Genomic DNA, 17,912 nt, shown 5'->3' with positions numbered 1-17,912 from the left:
TCGCACAATCCCTAACCATTTGATTTTCAAAAGATCTCTTCATTCACACCTAGCGTCCCAGTGGGAATGCTCTTGCTCCCACCCCACATATTTAACTCTGGCTACCTCATCTTCCATCCTTCCCCTGCTTCTCCAGTAATCTTTCCTTTTTTCCCCTAACACTCACACTCTGTTTCCTATGGAATTTGCAAAAATGTACTAGTCTGATATAATGTACTAGACTGCACTTCTTAAGTTTATGCATCGTAATATGAATTTACTTCAAGTATTACTTTGTAATATTACTTTGTTAGTCTGTATCATCTATATGAGCCATCATAAGTATACAGAATTTCTAATGTATGCTGAACTATTTTGTAATTATTTGCTTGAACGTTTTGCATTGTATAACTATCATTAATAACCTACTGTATTGAGATTGTTATGGAGCTTTTCTCCCCAGGACTCCATTGAAAACGGGTTCATTTTGGCCCAATGGACTATCCTGGTAAACCAACTGCAAATAAATAAATAAATAAATAACTGAGACGTTAGATAGGCCACTAATGCTTAGTCAGATTGTTCCTAAACAACAATAAACCTCAACACACATCAATACAACAAAATGCAAGAATAACTCTTATCTCAACAGCAGGTTAACTTCTTACAAAACTGCTCTTGTGTATTCTGTTCCACGGACCCTAAAGATACAGAAAAATTTTTTTTTTCACATAATAAGTATAAAGAAGCCTACCTGTTCTTGAAGTTTGTTGTAATATACTCCCAAGTACACAAACAGTACTGTTACTACATTTTGCACTGCTTCCCAGCTGGCCTGACTCCCAATCTCCTTTAAGAAATGCTTCAGGCATGCATGCATAGAGGTCTGTAATCCAACAACATGACTCCAGCTTACTCCCGGCAATGGAGAGTGGTCTTTCCCTCCACAATCACTGAAAATGAAACATAAAATAGTTTATAAAGGAAAACTATATCTATATAACTTTACAGCATATAATTCCAGTCACTGGTCAGCCAATAAAGTTTAACAGGTTAATCTATGTCTCTGCATGCAACATACCATGCTTTCTCCACTGCCCTAAAACTCTCAGAGGTAATGTATTTAGATTCTTTTACCCTCTTAGACATGTATGCAAAGCAAGGCAACCCCTTTTGATGCAGCCATCACTTCTAATGCACTCAAGATGGCAACTACCCAGCTTCTCAATGTGGTGACAGTCTTCTACGAAATCCCAATATTTTTTTTTTTCATTTGCTGAATCAGGGAACAGGAAATAAAGTCTATCATCCAGTCAGAGTCACTGGGATGGAACCATGATCAACACACACACCAAACTCACCCAAATGTATGCAATAATACAGCGTGTAAATGCTACCTGTTAGTCTATGTAACACCACCTGTAGCATCCAATTACAGTCAATGAAATACAACCATAATCAACAGTGACTCAAACCACTCTGTCCTTTTCTCTGTGATATAACTTGTAGTGAAAAACATTTCCAGGCACTGGAAGTGAAAACCTATTTCCAGGCACAATCTACTTAAGATAAGAGCCAAACCAACACATTCTAAAGACTGCACCACAATCCAATGAATATACATACTTTCACTTAGGAGTGCCATCCCCAAAAGCTTACACGTATTTATTTTCTACTACTGCCACTACAGTGCAGAATCGATGCGACATAACAGTGAGGTCACATCTGCACCATTTGGTTGTGAATGTAAAAGATCCACTGACGCACATGACAAACAGTAAAGGACCTTTTATATAAACCACAAGAATGGGAAGGCCAGCGTTATAAAAAAACGGTCACTTTATTAAAACACAAAAAATGTAATAAATCTCATAAGTAAAGGACCTTTCATTATTTATATAAAGGTTAACTGGTTTTATTGTATTCTTAAAATATAACAATGAAATTACAAAACAACCTTAGAAAAAGTGTGACCATAACATCTCATACATAGGCATAGTTTTTCTTTAAATCCAAAGCAATGGCATTTGAAATCCATTTCTTATTGTGCAACAGAAGTCCACTCCTTTCTAATCACAATTTCACACTCATACAGACACTGAACCAGATTACAAGAGAGTTGTTATCAGTGGAAGTGACTTACTCTGGTGTAAGCCTGCTTTGATTCTGAAAGACTTGATCTCAGTGTAAGAGACTTACTTTGGTGCAAGGCCTATCTATAAACATGCTTACAGTGGGGTCCAGATTCCAAAAGACCTCCTCTCAGTGTAAGTGATTTTACTTTAGTGTGACATTCCAGAGTAAGTAACTTACATTGAAAGTAAATTGGTTAACTAATTGCATTCTCCACAAATTCCAAAACAAATCATATCAAGTATTATAGAATATCTGATTTATCCTAGGACGACTGATAAAAATATTCTAAAGAATCTTCAGTTTTGAAAAGCTCAGAAAAAAGCACATTAATGCTCAGATAAGGTTTTATATTACATAGTGCCTTTAAGTGAATTTTTTTCTCTAAATCAATTTTCCTTCCATTTCACTCTCAGCTCTCACTGTACATAATATTCAAATGACAGCTTGTTTAAGACAATATTACAGCCACACCAACATTCCTCTGTTTAGTACACATTCAGTGTCTGAGAACAGCACAACTTCCCACTAAAGAGGAGAATGTGCTCTCAGTGACCTGGGTGAATTTCCCGTACTAACTAGGAAAAGTACTTCAGCTCTCCCTTGAAAATAGTGCATGCCTAGTGGGATTAGCCCCATCAACTGAAGTATATAAATTAATAAATATAATCCTCATATGCCATTTTACTGATAAATACTACATAAATGGCATTTGCGCGTTCAATCACTTCAGCTCAAGTAAAAGAAAAAAATGACTGTGTAAATACTACTGACACTACAGAAAAGTAAATGTAGAATCAGCCACAGATGATTAATAAACAAGAGATGTATGGCCTGCAGTCGGGAGCATGCTTACTGGCAAGACAGGGTTTGAAAACTTAAGCAGTCCCACCTTCAATTAGTGATCCACACCAAAATTTAACAGCCACATTCCTCATTACTGAAACAACAGACACATTCTAGCTTTATCAACTGATAATCTACAATGGGTGGAGCGTTTGTACAAATCCTTCTTGGCTGTCAGGTGTTTTTTTTTCCTCACCAGCCTCTCTGCCTTGAGGAGTACTAATCTAACCTTGTTTATGACCAGTGCATATGCAGTTCTGCTGAGATTAAGGGGTGTAAACTGCACTAGAATCTCAGATTCATAATCCACATTTCAACAGACCACAACTGTACACTACTAATTGAAGAGGCTGTAAATTTGTAAACTTGAAGACGCACTTACAAAACATTCTGCTGTCATAACATAAAAGAGGCAGCAACTAAAAATAATAATGCATCCAGTATAAAGTACCATAACAAAGATGTAATAATACAGAAAGTACCAGTACATTTTTATCTCATTTTTATAGCCTTTCCATAATGGATGGAATAATTGCTAAAATCCAAAGCAATACCCACAAAGTGGCATAAAAACATTAAAACACACACACTGGTCTTTAAGGTAGAATCCCAATAGAACAGCCTTACCAAAGTACAGGCTGACCTTAAAGTGGCAGTTCATACTACAAGGCAAAGAAAATGCAAGCAATGACAGAAAAGTCACTATGGCACACGTCTGTTGTGATGACATTCTAGGAACAAACAATAAAGGCAGCCATATCCCAGCTGAAATGTCTATCATGTCTATGAATAATAGCCAGTTAACTTCTCAGGGACAACGGACTATACACCTGACATACCACTGGACAAGATCTGCCTTCCAAATGCAAAGCCTTCCCTTCCCAGGAGTAAAAATGCAAACAAATGTTACCAATTTAATTCATCCCTATCCTCAGTAACAACTACCTTTATTAAAAAGATGCAAAACGAGATCGTCAAATTTGTTTGGTACCCAAAATCGGTTAGAATGTCGTACCATAGACTTACGCTTTCTAAAGCTAAGGGAGGTATGGCAATGCCCAACCTTATTTTATATTACAGAATTATTCAGGCCAATAGAATCTTAGCTATTGCAAAACATACCCCAGGCTCACTATTTTGGACTCCACTGTGGATTAAACTATGGTACAATTACGTTGTTGGTACTGGGATTAATCCCAAATCTCTACCGTTCCTAACAAAAACTTCTATCAAAGAATTTAAAGTACACGGTATGCTAAAAAGTCTTATCAATACGTTCCAGGAACTATTTAAATCTGTGGGATTAAATAAAGCCCTTCTATTCTTCCAGCCTCTTCACCTTAATCCCAATATCAAAATGGGGGGTCAGATGATAAGTTTAAATAAATTTCCTCTCATTAAGGAGTATACAGTATGGGAGCTCTATAAATTTAATCATCTTTCTCTAAAGGAGCTGAGGGAAAAGTTATCTCTGCCCAAACCTTATATTATTATACTGAGGCAATTGCGTGAACTCACTTCATCCCTTCTAGTGAACCAACATAGCACTGAGGCCGAAATTCAGGTAGTCACTCATTTTTTACAGAGCCTAATTACTAAGAATCATATGCTTTCTATAGCATATAAAGCATTTTCCTCCTATATAGGTGGGGATGAAATTATATTTTCGGATTATTGGAATAGATATGATATAAATTTGTCTCCGCAACACAAAGAGAGATCGATTAATCTTACTCTCAATCACTCTCCCTTTAAGAAATTTATCTTCACACAATTTATGATTATAAATAATCTATATATAACTCCTCTTCATCTGAATAAATTCAACCCATCTATTTCTGCGGCATGCCCCTATTGTTCATATTCCCAAGCTGATATTATTCATATATTATGGTTTTGTAAATATGCTCATAATCTTTGGAATTCTCTTAGGGTTAGACTAAGTAAAATGGGATACCATAAATCAACATTAACCTGGCAGATGGCCTTGCTTCATATTACTAATGTTACTATGACTCCGCTTAGACTTAGAGTGTTGATCACCATGTGCCTATTAATTAAATTTTATATTACCAAACACTGGATGGACAGATCCAACTTAACGTGGGGAGGCTTCAGAAATTTGGCAATTACGTATATATCCTCTCAAAAATGGATAACTGTTAGTTCACGCAAAAGAATTGCAAATCAGAAATTCTGGGATTTTATTTTCTTACTCTTGGCTGAACAGTGAGTTCAGCAAGGGATTTATGATAGGATGAAACTGGGATTCTCTAACTGGTCTTGAACATTAAACAAGATTTTATCTCCTATTATGTTTTTTTCTGTGTGATTATGTAACATATTAAAGGTGGCTTTATGTTTTCTTAGTAGAAGATCTGAGGTATTGGCACAGTGTAAATAGTTTTTCTTGTAGTTATAGTAGGTATAGATGTTGGATTTCTTATGATCACTATTGATTTTGTTTTTATTAATATGTGACAACATTCAATTTTTCATAACCTCTGTTTTACAAGATTACATGTTATGACACATAATTTGCAATAAAGATTATTTTGAAAAAAAAAAAAATGCAAACAAATGTACCACTTCTCACATACACATACATTGTGGAGGTAACAACATAAACGATGAGCAACCAGAATATGGAGGATAGGCTGTCCCACTTATCAGAAAACAGGTAAAAGTAGCAGGCAACACAGTGAGCATATTAGACAGGAAAGGAAATCTATTGCAGGAGGTACCCAGCTTGCATGGAAAAGCAAATTAAAACTGTTTGTACATAACAACCTGGAGTTTGGAAATTAGCTGAGAAAAGGTAACAGCTACCAAAGTGGAGGAAGATGCACACAGGTGGATTGTATCTTATGCAGGAAGGCCAGTCTGAAGGAGACTGGAAACTGTAGGAGGAGAGTGAAGGCAGTGTTAAGGGTCAAATGATGGAAGTTGAAAAAGGATGACTGTAAGGTGGAGTTTAGGGAAGAGATAAGACAGGCAATGAGTGCCAGTAAAGAGTTACCAGATAGCTGGGCAGCCACAGCATAGGTGGTAAGGGAGACAGCTAGAAAGGTGCTTGGTGTGACATCTGGACCGAAGAAGAAGGACAAGAAGACCTGGTAGTGGAATGAGGAAGTACAGAGAGTATACAGAGGGAGAGGCTAGCGAAGACGTGGGACTGTCAGAGAGATGAAGAAAGTACACATGAGTACAAGGAGATGTGAGGCAGAGCACCTCGCTGGCCTTGTTCAAGAGAAATCTTGACCAATGGATGGGAGATCGCAGATATATCCCAGGGATTACCTCAGTGTCACTGCTCAACAGAGGCACAGCAAAATAATGGGTATAGTTCCCCATACTAAAGGGGTGGCGTAAGCCACAAAACTATGGGCTAGGCTTGTAAAAGCCCTCGGGCAGATAGCCTAGTATGAACCTATGAACCTATAAACCTATGGAGATGAGACATACAGTGAAGAGAGAGGTGTCAAAGGCTAAGGATAAGATGTATGAAAGGTTGGACACTAAGGAGGGAGAAAAGGACTTGTACCAATTGGCTACACAGAGGGACCGAGCTAGGAAAGATGAAAAGTATAAGGAGGGAAATATACTCACAAACGAGGAGAGAGTGTGCCGAGTTGATGGAAAGATTACTTTGAGGGGCTGATGAATGAACAGAATGAGAGAGAGAGAACATTGGATAATGTGGGGATAGTGAATCAGGAAGTACAACGGATTAGTAAGGACAGCTATGGAGAAAATGAAGAATGGAAAGGCTGTTGGTCCAGATGACATTCTTGTGGAAGCAATTAGGTATTTAGGAGAGATGACAGTGGAGTTTTTAACCAGATTGTTTAATGAAACCTTGGAAAGTGAAAGGATGCCTGAGGAGTGCAGAAGAAGTGTATTGGTACACATTTTTAAGAATAAGGGTGATGTGCAGAGGTGTAGTGACTGCAGAGAGATAAAATTGATCAGCCACAGCATGAAGTTATGGGAAAGAGTAGTGGAAGCTAGGGTAAAAAGGGAGGTGATGATTAGTGAACAGCAGTACAGTTTCATGCCAGGAAAGGGCACTACAGATGCGATGTTTGCTCTGAAGGTGTTGCTAGAGAAGTATAGAGAAGGTCAGAAGGAGTTGCATTGTGTCTTTGTGGACTTAGAGAAGCCATATGACAGGGTGCCTATTAAGAAGTCGGGAGTGGCAAAGAAGTTTGCAAGAGTGGTACAGGACATGTACAAGCGCAGTGTTGACAGTGGTGAGGTCTGCAGTAGGAGTGACAGATATGTTCAAAGAGGAGATGGGATTACATCAAGGATCAGCTTTCAGCCATTTTTTATTTACAGTGGTGATGGACAGGTTGACAGCCAAGATCAGACAGAAGTTTGCAGATGACATTGTGATGTGTAGTGAGAGAGTGAGAGTGGAGAACAGATTGAGGAGACCCTGCAGAGGTGGAAATATGCTTTAGAGAGGAGAGGAATGAAGGTCACCAGGACTAAGACAGAATATATGTGTGTGAATGAGATGGAGGACAGAGGAATGGTGAGGATACAGGGAGCAGAGCTGACAAAGGTGGATGAGTTTAAATACTTGGGATCAACAGTTCAGAGTAACGGTGAGTGTGGAAGAGAGATGAAGCAGAGTGTGCAGGCAGGGTGGAGAAGAGTGTCAGGAGTGATTTGTGACAGACAGGTACAAGTAAGAGTGAAAGGGAAGGTCTACATGATAGTAGTGCGGCCAGCTATGTTATATGGGTTGGAGAAGGTGGCACTGACAAAAAGGCAGGAGTCAGAGCTGGAGATGGCAGAGTTAAAGATGTTAAGATTTGCAATGGGTGTGACGGGGATGGACAGGATTAGAAACGAGTATATTAGAGGGTCAGCTTAGGTTGCATGGTTGGGAGACACAGCCAGAGAGGCAAGATTGTGTTGGTTTGGACGTGTGCTGAAGAGGGATGCTGGATATATTGGGAGAAGGATGCTAAGGATGGAGCTGCTATCTATATACTGTCATTTGGACTTCCAAGATGGCTGCACACTGATCAACAGCTTAATTTCAGCTCTCCAGGTGTGAAAAATAGCTACTGAGAAATGAGGGAGATCAATTCTGACAGCCTGAGTATAATTTAGTTATTGGCTAGTAAGTACACTGCCTGGATGCCAACAAAGAAGATATTTAGAGAACCGGAAAGAAAATCAATTAAAGGTAAAAAGAAAACACTGGGACGAAACCTGCATCATCTGTTCATCAAAAAACAGTTCAAGCTTCATCTTTGGTACAACAGATGGCTTCCAGTAATTTAGAAAAAAAATAAATCAAATTAATCAGAGGTGATTAAAACAGATGAAACACTGAAGAAGCATATCGATGCAAACAACAAAAGGATGGGAAAAACAAAAGAAACTTTAGCTATTCAGATGAACTGATAAAACTGCAAAAATCAGTGGCTGACATTAAGGCAAGGCTAGCTGAGCATTAGACTTCTCAAGAAGAGCCGTTTCAAAAATGGTACAGTTAGAAGAAAGAAAATCTGAGATTTTCAGCTGTACCAGAGACACTGGAGGGAACAGACTATGTATATATTGCCATTTGGGGTACATATTGTAAGGAGTAGCAGTTTCTATCAGTCGTGCTGATGGCATGCAGTTATACCTCTCCTTATCTTCAGAGAACATGTCAAGACTACTTGGACTCCATTCCTGCTTGGGCAACCCATGATCATTCGAAGATCAATACATCTAAGAATGTCTTTTCTTCTTCTTCTTCTCATTCATCATCTACTTCTCTCAACACTGACTGCAAATTGGGTGGAATCAATTAGAATATATATCTAGTGTCTGAAATCTAGTATCACTTGATGACACACTGTCACTTAAGTACCAGATACCATCATCTTACTGTTGTCTAAAGAATATAGATTTAGTCAAACATATTACATCTTCATTTTAATCTAATAACCTCCATGAAATCTCTGGATATAATTTCTCTTCTGTATCCAGTGTAGTGAGGAAACCACAAATATAATGTAAGCATGCAATGTCATGACACAGACTGGCTTAAGTGCTAACAATCACCACCTGACTGTGAAGGAAGAAAGATTTACTACTGACTAGCATGATTTATCCAGCAATGCAAAGGCACAGTGAGGAAATCCTACATCACCCATTACTGGACGGTGGTGATACTTAACTTGTATTACGTAAAGTCACACAAAAAGTTACTTCTTACCTTTGGCAAACAACTCCACTATGTAATCATGTATGTATTTTCAATCAAAGGCTGTTTATGCCCCATACCATTTAGCATGGGCATGCCCATTAAATAATGAAATGTTTCTGTAGCTGCTCACTCACAATGAAGGTAAGTATATATATATATATATATATCACAATGAAGGTAAGTATATATATATATATATATATATATATATATATATATATATATATATATATATATATATATATATATATATATATATATATATATATATATATATATAATATATATATATATATATATATATAATATATATATATATATATATATGAAACTCACATATACTCGGACCAAAACAAGATAAAAAGAGCACCAAAACAAAAAAAGAGACAATAAATCCAACCACAGGACTACCAACATAACTTTGTTAAGCGCTTTCACTCACTTTAATGCACATGAGCTTCTTCAGAACAAACACTCCATTAATTACAAACTGTTTAAATACCATTTGATATCAAATCACATGACTTTCATTTTGAAAAACCTTAAAGTGAAATGACTAAATACATTTAAATTGTTGAATCAAACAATTATTTGATGCATATATTGTCACCATAATAACAATATCTAATCAAGTGGTTTAAATATCCATACAATAAAAAAATCTAATATGATTTAATCCTAGCCATCTGCAGAAAACATTTCATGTTGACTGCACCATTAAGGCCAGGAGGTTCGTCAGCTAATAATAATATCTGCGACAAACTTTCCTTACACTCTAAAAGTGTCTTATAATCACCAGAAAACAAGTCAGTGTTAATTCTTTCCAAAACAAAAAAAGAAAATTTCTTAAACAGTACACATTCTGTGGAATGAACAGCCAGAGCATCGTTGACATCCTTCTTTCTTATAGCTAAACAATGCTCATAAATTTTTTTATTTAATGCTCTAATGGTTTTCCCAACATGGAACTTTTGTCATGTGTCACATGTTGCACAATATACCACATTGGTCGTGTTGCAACAGTAACGCCCTCTAGCCACAAACTTTCTTTTTAAATGTTTGAAATCTAAACTGGACACATTACTCATGTATCTATACTGTTTACATTTACCACATGAAAAACTTCCGACTGAACTAACTACTGAACTTGTACTCTGATTTTTCTTAAATTCTAAAATGTGCTTGGTGCTAGTTACCTTTTTGTAACAAAAAAATGGTTTGTCACCTAAAATCTTGACCAATTCTGCATTGCCCAAAATTACCTTCCAATGTTCCAAGAGAATCTTTCTTATTACACTCATTTCATTGCAAATAGGTATAGGAAAAGATAAAATGAAATTCTTGTAACCACCATTCATGACACTATGAGATGTGATCTCACAGATGACATTACTGTCCAAAATTGGACGTGCAGAGGTGACCCTAAGTTGTGTAACTTCCTGAACAATCCTGTGAAGCCACTTAAGTCATAACCTCTTTGTTGAAAAAAACTTAACAATTTGTCTACTTCTTCTAAAAAAACTGAATGTTCAGTAGTCAATCTGCTGAGTCGTATAAACTGACCTTTGACAACCCCACTTTTCATATGGTCAGGATGTAAACTCTCACGATGTAAATACTGGTGTTCTTTCTAAAAATCTTACTCTGAAAATGCAAAATGTTAATGTCAAAAGTAAGATGTAAATCTAGGAAGTCTATGGAGTCCCCAAAACTGCCAATAGTAAACTTCAAAAAAGTATTGCTACGATTAAGATGCTCAACAAAATGTAAAAAACTATCATAGCTGCCCTTCCATAGAAACATTAAATCATCTATGTACTGCCTATAAAACAAGATGTTTTCTACAAAAAGTGACACATAAAGATGTTTCATTTCTCAAAGGGTCATAACAATACTGGCAAATGAGGGTGCCTACTCTTGACCCCATAGCTACTCCAGATGTTTGCTGAAAAAAACTCTGACCAAATTTGAAGAAATTATTAGTAAGAACTAATTCCATAAGGGTGCAAGCAGTATTAACCATAACATTTTCAAGAACTGTATACTCAGTTAGATATTCCCTCAAGTATTCCAAACCAACCTCCTGATCAATGCTAGTATATAATGAGGTGACATCAAACTTGCAAAAGAAAAGGAAGTAGAAGAAGAGCCATCTACCACTTCAAGTTCATTTAACAGTTCTAGTAAATGCCAAGAGTCCCTTAAATAAAACTTAGATACTTGAACAAATGGATTAAAGATGTTATCAAGCCAAACTGAAATGGGTTCTGTCTTAGAGTATGATGCAGATACAATAGGCCTAAAAGGGGGGTAAGTACGATTTTTATGTACTTTGGGAATGCCAAAATTACAGCCATTTTAGGGTATTCCACTTGTAAAAACCTGTACATGTCAAAATCTATGCTACCTTCACAAAATAAATTAAATAAAGTAGTGTCCAAATTCCTAAAGCAGTTGAGAATGTATTCACTACTAACTGCCTTATAACAGTTATCATCAGCAAGTAAAGTAAGCATAGCTTGTTCATAAGATGCAGTCTTCAAAACTACTAATGAACCCCCTTTATCTGCCTTCATAACTCTAACTTCATTGTTGTTACTTAAGTTAAACAGAGCCCTTCTTTCACCCTCAGGCAAATTAGAATCACAAATATATATTTTCATAGCTCTAAACTGTTTCTCACAAACTTGTGCCAAACATTTGGATGGTAGAATTCAAAGCTGGATTGTAAGTACTGGTCTTTTTAAACACATTTGTCACAGTTTGAACATTAGGAATGTTGTCAAAGATGAAACTTAAAATTTAATTTCCTGAGGTACAATCTAAAATCCACAATTAATCTAGGAATATTCACAGCATTATTGGGAACAAAAGAAAAGCCCTTTTTCAAAACAGAAATAACTTCATTGTCTAGTGTATCACCAGTCAAATTCAGCACTTATGTCAAAAGTCAGTTCTTTCTCTGATTTCTCCCTTTCACGTTGTTCTTGTTGTTCACTTGTTGTGTCCACTTGGGAGTCTTTTTGTTCCCTGTGGAGTCCACTAAAAAAGGACCCAAATCATTGCTGTTGTTTCCTTTATTATTATTGGACACTTGTGCAGAATGGCTGTTAGTATTACCATTACCAGTATTGTCAGAACAGTCAGAATTATCAACAACTGCACTTGAATTGTTGTTGCTGTTGTCAGTATTATTAACAACAGTTTTATTAGTTGTAGATGGAAAATATCTCCTGCTTTGAACATTGTAGTTGAATTTAAGCGGATATGCTAACCCATTAGAGTAAGCCTGTAAATCTCTAATGAGTTTACCTCGTTTCCTAACCACTACTGATGCTTTATGTCTGTCAACTTTAACACCAATGCTACAGTACAAAGTATTGAAGCAAGAAAAACTAGAGGAAGACAATGTTTCTGTCCAAAGTCTCCATTTCGTCTTTCATTTCTGAAATATCTTTGGTATATTGTGCTATCAAAGACATCATGAGAAATACCAGTCACATTAAACATGTCCACTAGCTCTTTGTATAAAGCATCACCTGGTTTGACACAGTTAGGAAACTTAAAAACTTTTAGGCCTTGTGGAACACAACCACGCCTAATGTTTTCTTCAAAATACAGGATTTCAAGCTGTAAGGACACTATCTTAATAGCCAACCGTTCTAATTTAAAAATGTTATCTTTGCACAATTCAAAATCTCGATCCTCGTTACAAGCATCATTGTCACTTACTTGAAGGGAATTGGCACCTTCTTTAACATCCGGAAATGGATGAGAACTGGTAAAAAACAAATTGTTAATCAAATCTGCTTCACCAGAACTGCAAACTGTAGTAAAAGTCCCATTTCTTTCACTCGGACATAACGGCCGACTTCCACTTTGAGAAATGCTCGTTTCTGAAACAGGAACGCCCCCCTCACGCATAGCACGTCTTCCTGAACTTAGTCCTTGATTGCCACGGTCACCAGATGAACCTGACAGTCTAGTAAAACCATCACGAATAGCATCAGTAATGATGGAAATCAAATGATCAGAAACCCCACTCGAATCTCCTGGTGTGGGGTGTTATAGTTAAATTAAGGTTACTGTCCTGGGACGAATCGCCTCCAGTCATGATGCCACAAAAAGAAAGAAAATGAAACTCACATATACTCGACCAAAACAAGATAAAATGAGCACCAAAACAAAATAAGAGACAATAAATCCAACCACAGGACTACCAACGTAACTTTGTTAAGCACTTTCACTCACTTTAATGCACATGAGCTTTTTCAGAACAAACACTCCATTAATTACAAACTGTTTAAATACCATTTGATATCAAATCACATGACTTTCATTTTGAAAAACCTTAAAGTGAAATGACTAAATACATTTAAATTGTTGAATTATTTGATGCACATATTGTCACCATAATAATAATAATATCTAATCAAGTGATGTAAATATCCATACAATAAAAAACTATAAAATTATAAAATTATTTAATCCTAGCCATCTGCAGAAAACATTTCATGTTGACTGCACCATTAAGGCCAGGAGGTTTGTCAGCTAATAATAACATTTGCCACAAACTTTCCTTACACTCTAAAAGTGTCTTATAATCACCAGAAAACAAGTCAGTGTTAATCCTTTCCAAAACAAAAAAAGAAAATTTCTTAAACAGTACACATTCTGTGGTACACATTCTGTGGAATGAACAGCCAGAGCATTGTTGACATCCTTCTTTCTTATAGCTAAACAATGCTCATAAATTCTTTTATTTAATGCTCTAATGGTTTTCCCAACATGGAACTTTTGGCATGTGTCACATGTTGCACAATATACCACATTGGTCGTGTTGCAACAGTAACGCCCTCTAGCCACAAACTTTCTTTTTAAATGTTTGAAATCTAAACTGGACACATTACTCGTGTATCTACACTGTTTACATTTACCACATGAAAAACTTCTGATATATATATATATATATATATTATATATAAATATGGGTCTACATTAAATAACCGAAAGACCGCAACACCGAAACCCAGAAGATCGAGACCACAATTGCGAAACCTCAGAAAACAAAAAAGCTCGAAATTCAAAATCCTGACATTACGGGAGTTTGAGTTAGCGCTTTTGGTGTTCTGCAGTAGGTAAGTATGTATGTGTAAGTGTAGTTGTGAGGGGTATTGCTGTGTGTAAGTGAGTGTTGTGACTTTGGTTTGTGTGTGTGAGGGACTGTAATGTGTGGGTGTGAGTTTGCCTTGTGTGTCTGTTTTGCGATCTCGGAGTTAGAATATTAAAGTAGAGGTGGTGTGGGGGGTGCAGGGGGGCTTACCCCCCTGCCTATCACTAGTGTGGGTTGGTGTGTTTACAAGTTTGCCGTAGTTGTGTGTTTGTGTGCATTGTGTGTGTGGTTTACAGTTTTGCGGTTTTCGGTGTTTTAGGGTTTCGTGATTCTGGTCTCAGGTTTTTGTGTTTCGGTGTTGTGGTCTTTCGGTTATCTAAAGTAGACCCATATATATATATATATATATATATATATATATATATATACAGATGTAGTCCATGTTACTGATGTTGTGCTACTAAGTAACTGTAGTTACATTTTTTAGCCTTTTTTCAGTGGAGAAAAACATCTCCACATCATTTTGAATGTTGAATATATGCTATTATAGTCCAGAACTGCATGTTTTTCTTTTATATAATTTTAAAATTATTTTCCCAGTCTTAACATCATTAAATGCTTTATCAAGCTTTTTTCCTTTAAATGCTTTAAGCAGTATTTTTCCTGCTCACTTTTTTAATTCCTTGAGTATATCCACCGACTTTACTTTTCTGCTGTTCCTTTCATCTGCCTGCATTCTTTCTCTTGATTACTAATTTTAATTGCCTCTTTGTTAGGCCAAACCTGACTTTTTGTCACTCTTGTGATCTTCTATTAACCTGTTTGTTTCTTTAATACAGTAGAAGCCTTAATATTTGCAAGTAGCTTATCTCCTTAATTATTTTTAGTTCACGATCAGAATGCATTTAAGTATCATGTGACTGGAATCAGTAGCAGGACCTTGACAGTCATTCCTGTTCATAGGTAAGTACTAGCATAATTAGTCTACAGACGATTACAAGCCTAGCCAATAAAACAAATTCAGAAGTTCCATCCAGCCTCAAGGAGGGCAACATAAGGTGAACACAGCAAGAATTTGACACTACCCATCCAATTATCTACATTTATTTTATGTTACATTAATTTTGAATGTGTTAACCGGAGTAGAGCACTGATCCCATCAGACCAATTACACTCTCAGCTCGGGCTAAACACAATAAATATATGACATTGTATAGAGAGTGAATGACAAAAAGCAATAAATACATATATTATATACAAAGTGAATATCATAGCTGTCTTAAGGGTATAAAGTCAAAACATAAAAATGAGGTTATATACAGAGTCACCAGCAAAACACAATGTATACATGCATTATATATGGAGTGACTGACAAAAATGAAGGTTTCAAGGGTGCTAGTCTGTCTCACTTGTAATGGACATTTATTCCATTGAAGGGGTCGGTCATAGGTAATTACTAGTATGTAGTCCAGGAGAGCATAAAGAAGCCTAGTCCAAAGTCCAAATTCCCAATTGCCCCAACGCATTTTCTAATAAACTGACTTATAAAAGGCCACGTATTAGGAAAATGAAGGTGGAAATATTCAAACTCTCTATGCTTGGCACAAAAAGTAGCTCATTAAAAAGTCATAGTCCTCTGCACTAACTGCCATGGGCTGGGATATGAATTTATCATACCAACATGTCTTGTTCATTTGTTGATGAAGGTTTAGTTTCTCTAACAATATTAATTTCATATCCAATTACTAGAAAATGAAAATCAAAGTATAAACCAACTGTATTTGAAGTAATGACTATTGTAACAAACCATTACTATTTATTTATTTTACTTTGTGTTACTATTGTAACAGAGATAAAAAAATGGAAGTGGGATATTTAGCAAAAGGTAGGAGCAAATTACATAACAGAAATTGTGGGAACAATACATGCAGAATAATGTCTTGGAGGAAAGGTGAAGTCTAAGAAAAGGCAGGAATTTTATCAAGTTATGTAATACTGGACTGATGATAACTGTATAAACTAATATGTGTGATGCATAATGTTTGTAACTGTGAACATGATAACATGTTTTGTTTTCTTTTATAAAAATGCAGGTTTGCCTATGTCTTAACTGGTGTTAATAAAAAAAAAAATATATATATATATATATATATATATATATATATATATATATTAAACATGTATATTCATTTATTTATCCAGCTTTGAACAAAGGAATAGGAAATCGGGGGGGGGGGGGTAGTTCTAAAGGCTAGACACATATACCCACAGAGGGGTGTGTAAGAGACCAAATACAGTGAAAGGACTGCCAGTATGTCTTGATAAATTTGAGTCTTGAGGCCACTGAACTTTTTAGTTATGAATCTGTGTAATTTCTCAAGCAACCAAGTATGTTTAAATAAACACATGCCAAAAGCACTATTATATTTAATAATAGGTCTGAGGAGATACAAGTAAAAGGGAATAAAGACTTCTTTGGATCTAAAGGAGATGTCTATGGAAATTACTGCACAGAAATGTTGGTCAAACTATCATGACAGATTATCAGCGAGAGTGCCTAGATCCCTTAAAACAATGTCTGACTGTTGGGGTGTGTCACTTTTAAAGTATAATGTGTTAATTATTTGTTTACCAGCATTAACTGTACTTTAATTTAAGACCACTGATTCTTGCAGTCATTGTTAAGATATTCTAACCAGTCTTGAATCAAATGTAAGTGGAAAATAAAATAATAACACTCAGTTTGCAGTCATCTGTAAACGTGAATAACCACAGGCCAGGAGGGCTGGACTGAAGGTCTGAGAAGCAGATACCAAACTGGACAGGGCATAACAATGAGGCTGTAGTACAACACTGCTAAGTTTGTTTTTGTGTGTTTGTTTACAGAAGTGACATCTATGACTCTGCAAATCTATCTATAACTAGGTCAGGAGATTAAGAAATAATACCCAGGAATATTCAGAGTTAGCACACGTACACACACACACATGCACGCACCCACGCGCGGGCGGGCGGACGGACGGACACACACACACACACACACACACACACACACACACACACACACACACAAAATAGTTACGATCCTAGCTGAAAACTTTAGTGCAAATTTTAGTCCTACTATTGTTAAAGCTGTTTCACAGGCTCCACAATCCCAGCCAGCTCCCTTAATTAGTATAGAACAAGTTCCCTCAATTGTCTCAAAAGATAGGATCGCCTCATCTATGCATCAGGTTGTCTGACTGTCAATGCCAAATATGGTCTATATGAACCCCAACTTAACCTCTTTAATCTAAGCCTCTACACTGGTTACATGCCTGAAGCCTAGAAAACTGAAATAATGCCACAGCTAGGGTGGCCCAACAATGGATCCTGGTAACTACAGACTCATTAGTCTCACTAGCCTCATGTATAAAGCTATGGAGAGTACTATCTCAGACCTCATTAATCTGGACAATGAAATCTCTTAATCCTGGACCCTCACCAATTTGGCTTTATCAATGGAAGGCCCTGCCTCTTTCATCATTAATTTATTTATTTAGACAGGGGTCCAGGGAAGTAAATAGTGTGGGAAGAAATAGCCAGGGAATTGTTATGGCTAGGCTTGTATAGGCCCTAGGGCTG

General features: G+C 36.5%; 1 protein-coding gene across 3 annotated transcripts in view; it reads right to left on the bottom strand.

Moving 5' to 3' along the window:
• RPAP1 (RNA polymerase II associated protein 1) overlaps window positions 1-17,912 on the bottom strand; it is a 2,926,740-nt gene that overhangs the window by 864,608 nt on the left and 2,044,220 nt on the right. For all 3 annotated transcript variants that reach the window (XM_044073828.1, XM_044073829.1, XM_044073830.1), the window contains one exon: window positions 734-932. In XM_044073828.1, the coding sequence (XP_043929763.1) occupies window positions 734-932 (199 nt within the window). The remainder of the gene's footprint in view (window positions 1-733; window positions 933-17,912) is intronic.

The sequence above is a fragment of the Protopterus annectens genome, chromosome 6.part0 (genome assembly GCF_019279795.1).
Source record: "Protopterus annectens isolate FY-2018-M chromosome 6.part0, PAN1.0, whole genome shotgun sequence".
NCBI lineage: Eukaryota > Metazoa > Chordata > Ceratodontiformes > Protopteridae > Protopterus > Protopterus annectens.
Note: the sequence above shows the minus strand (reverse complement) of the source record. Positions and strands in the feature narration are given on the sequence as shown.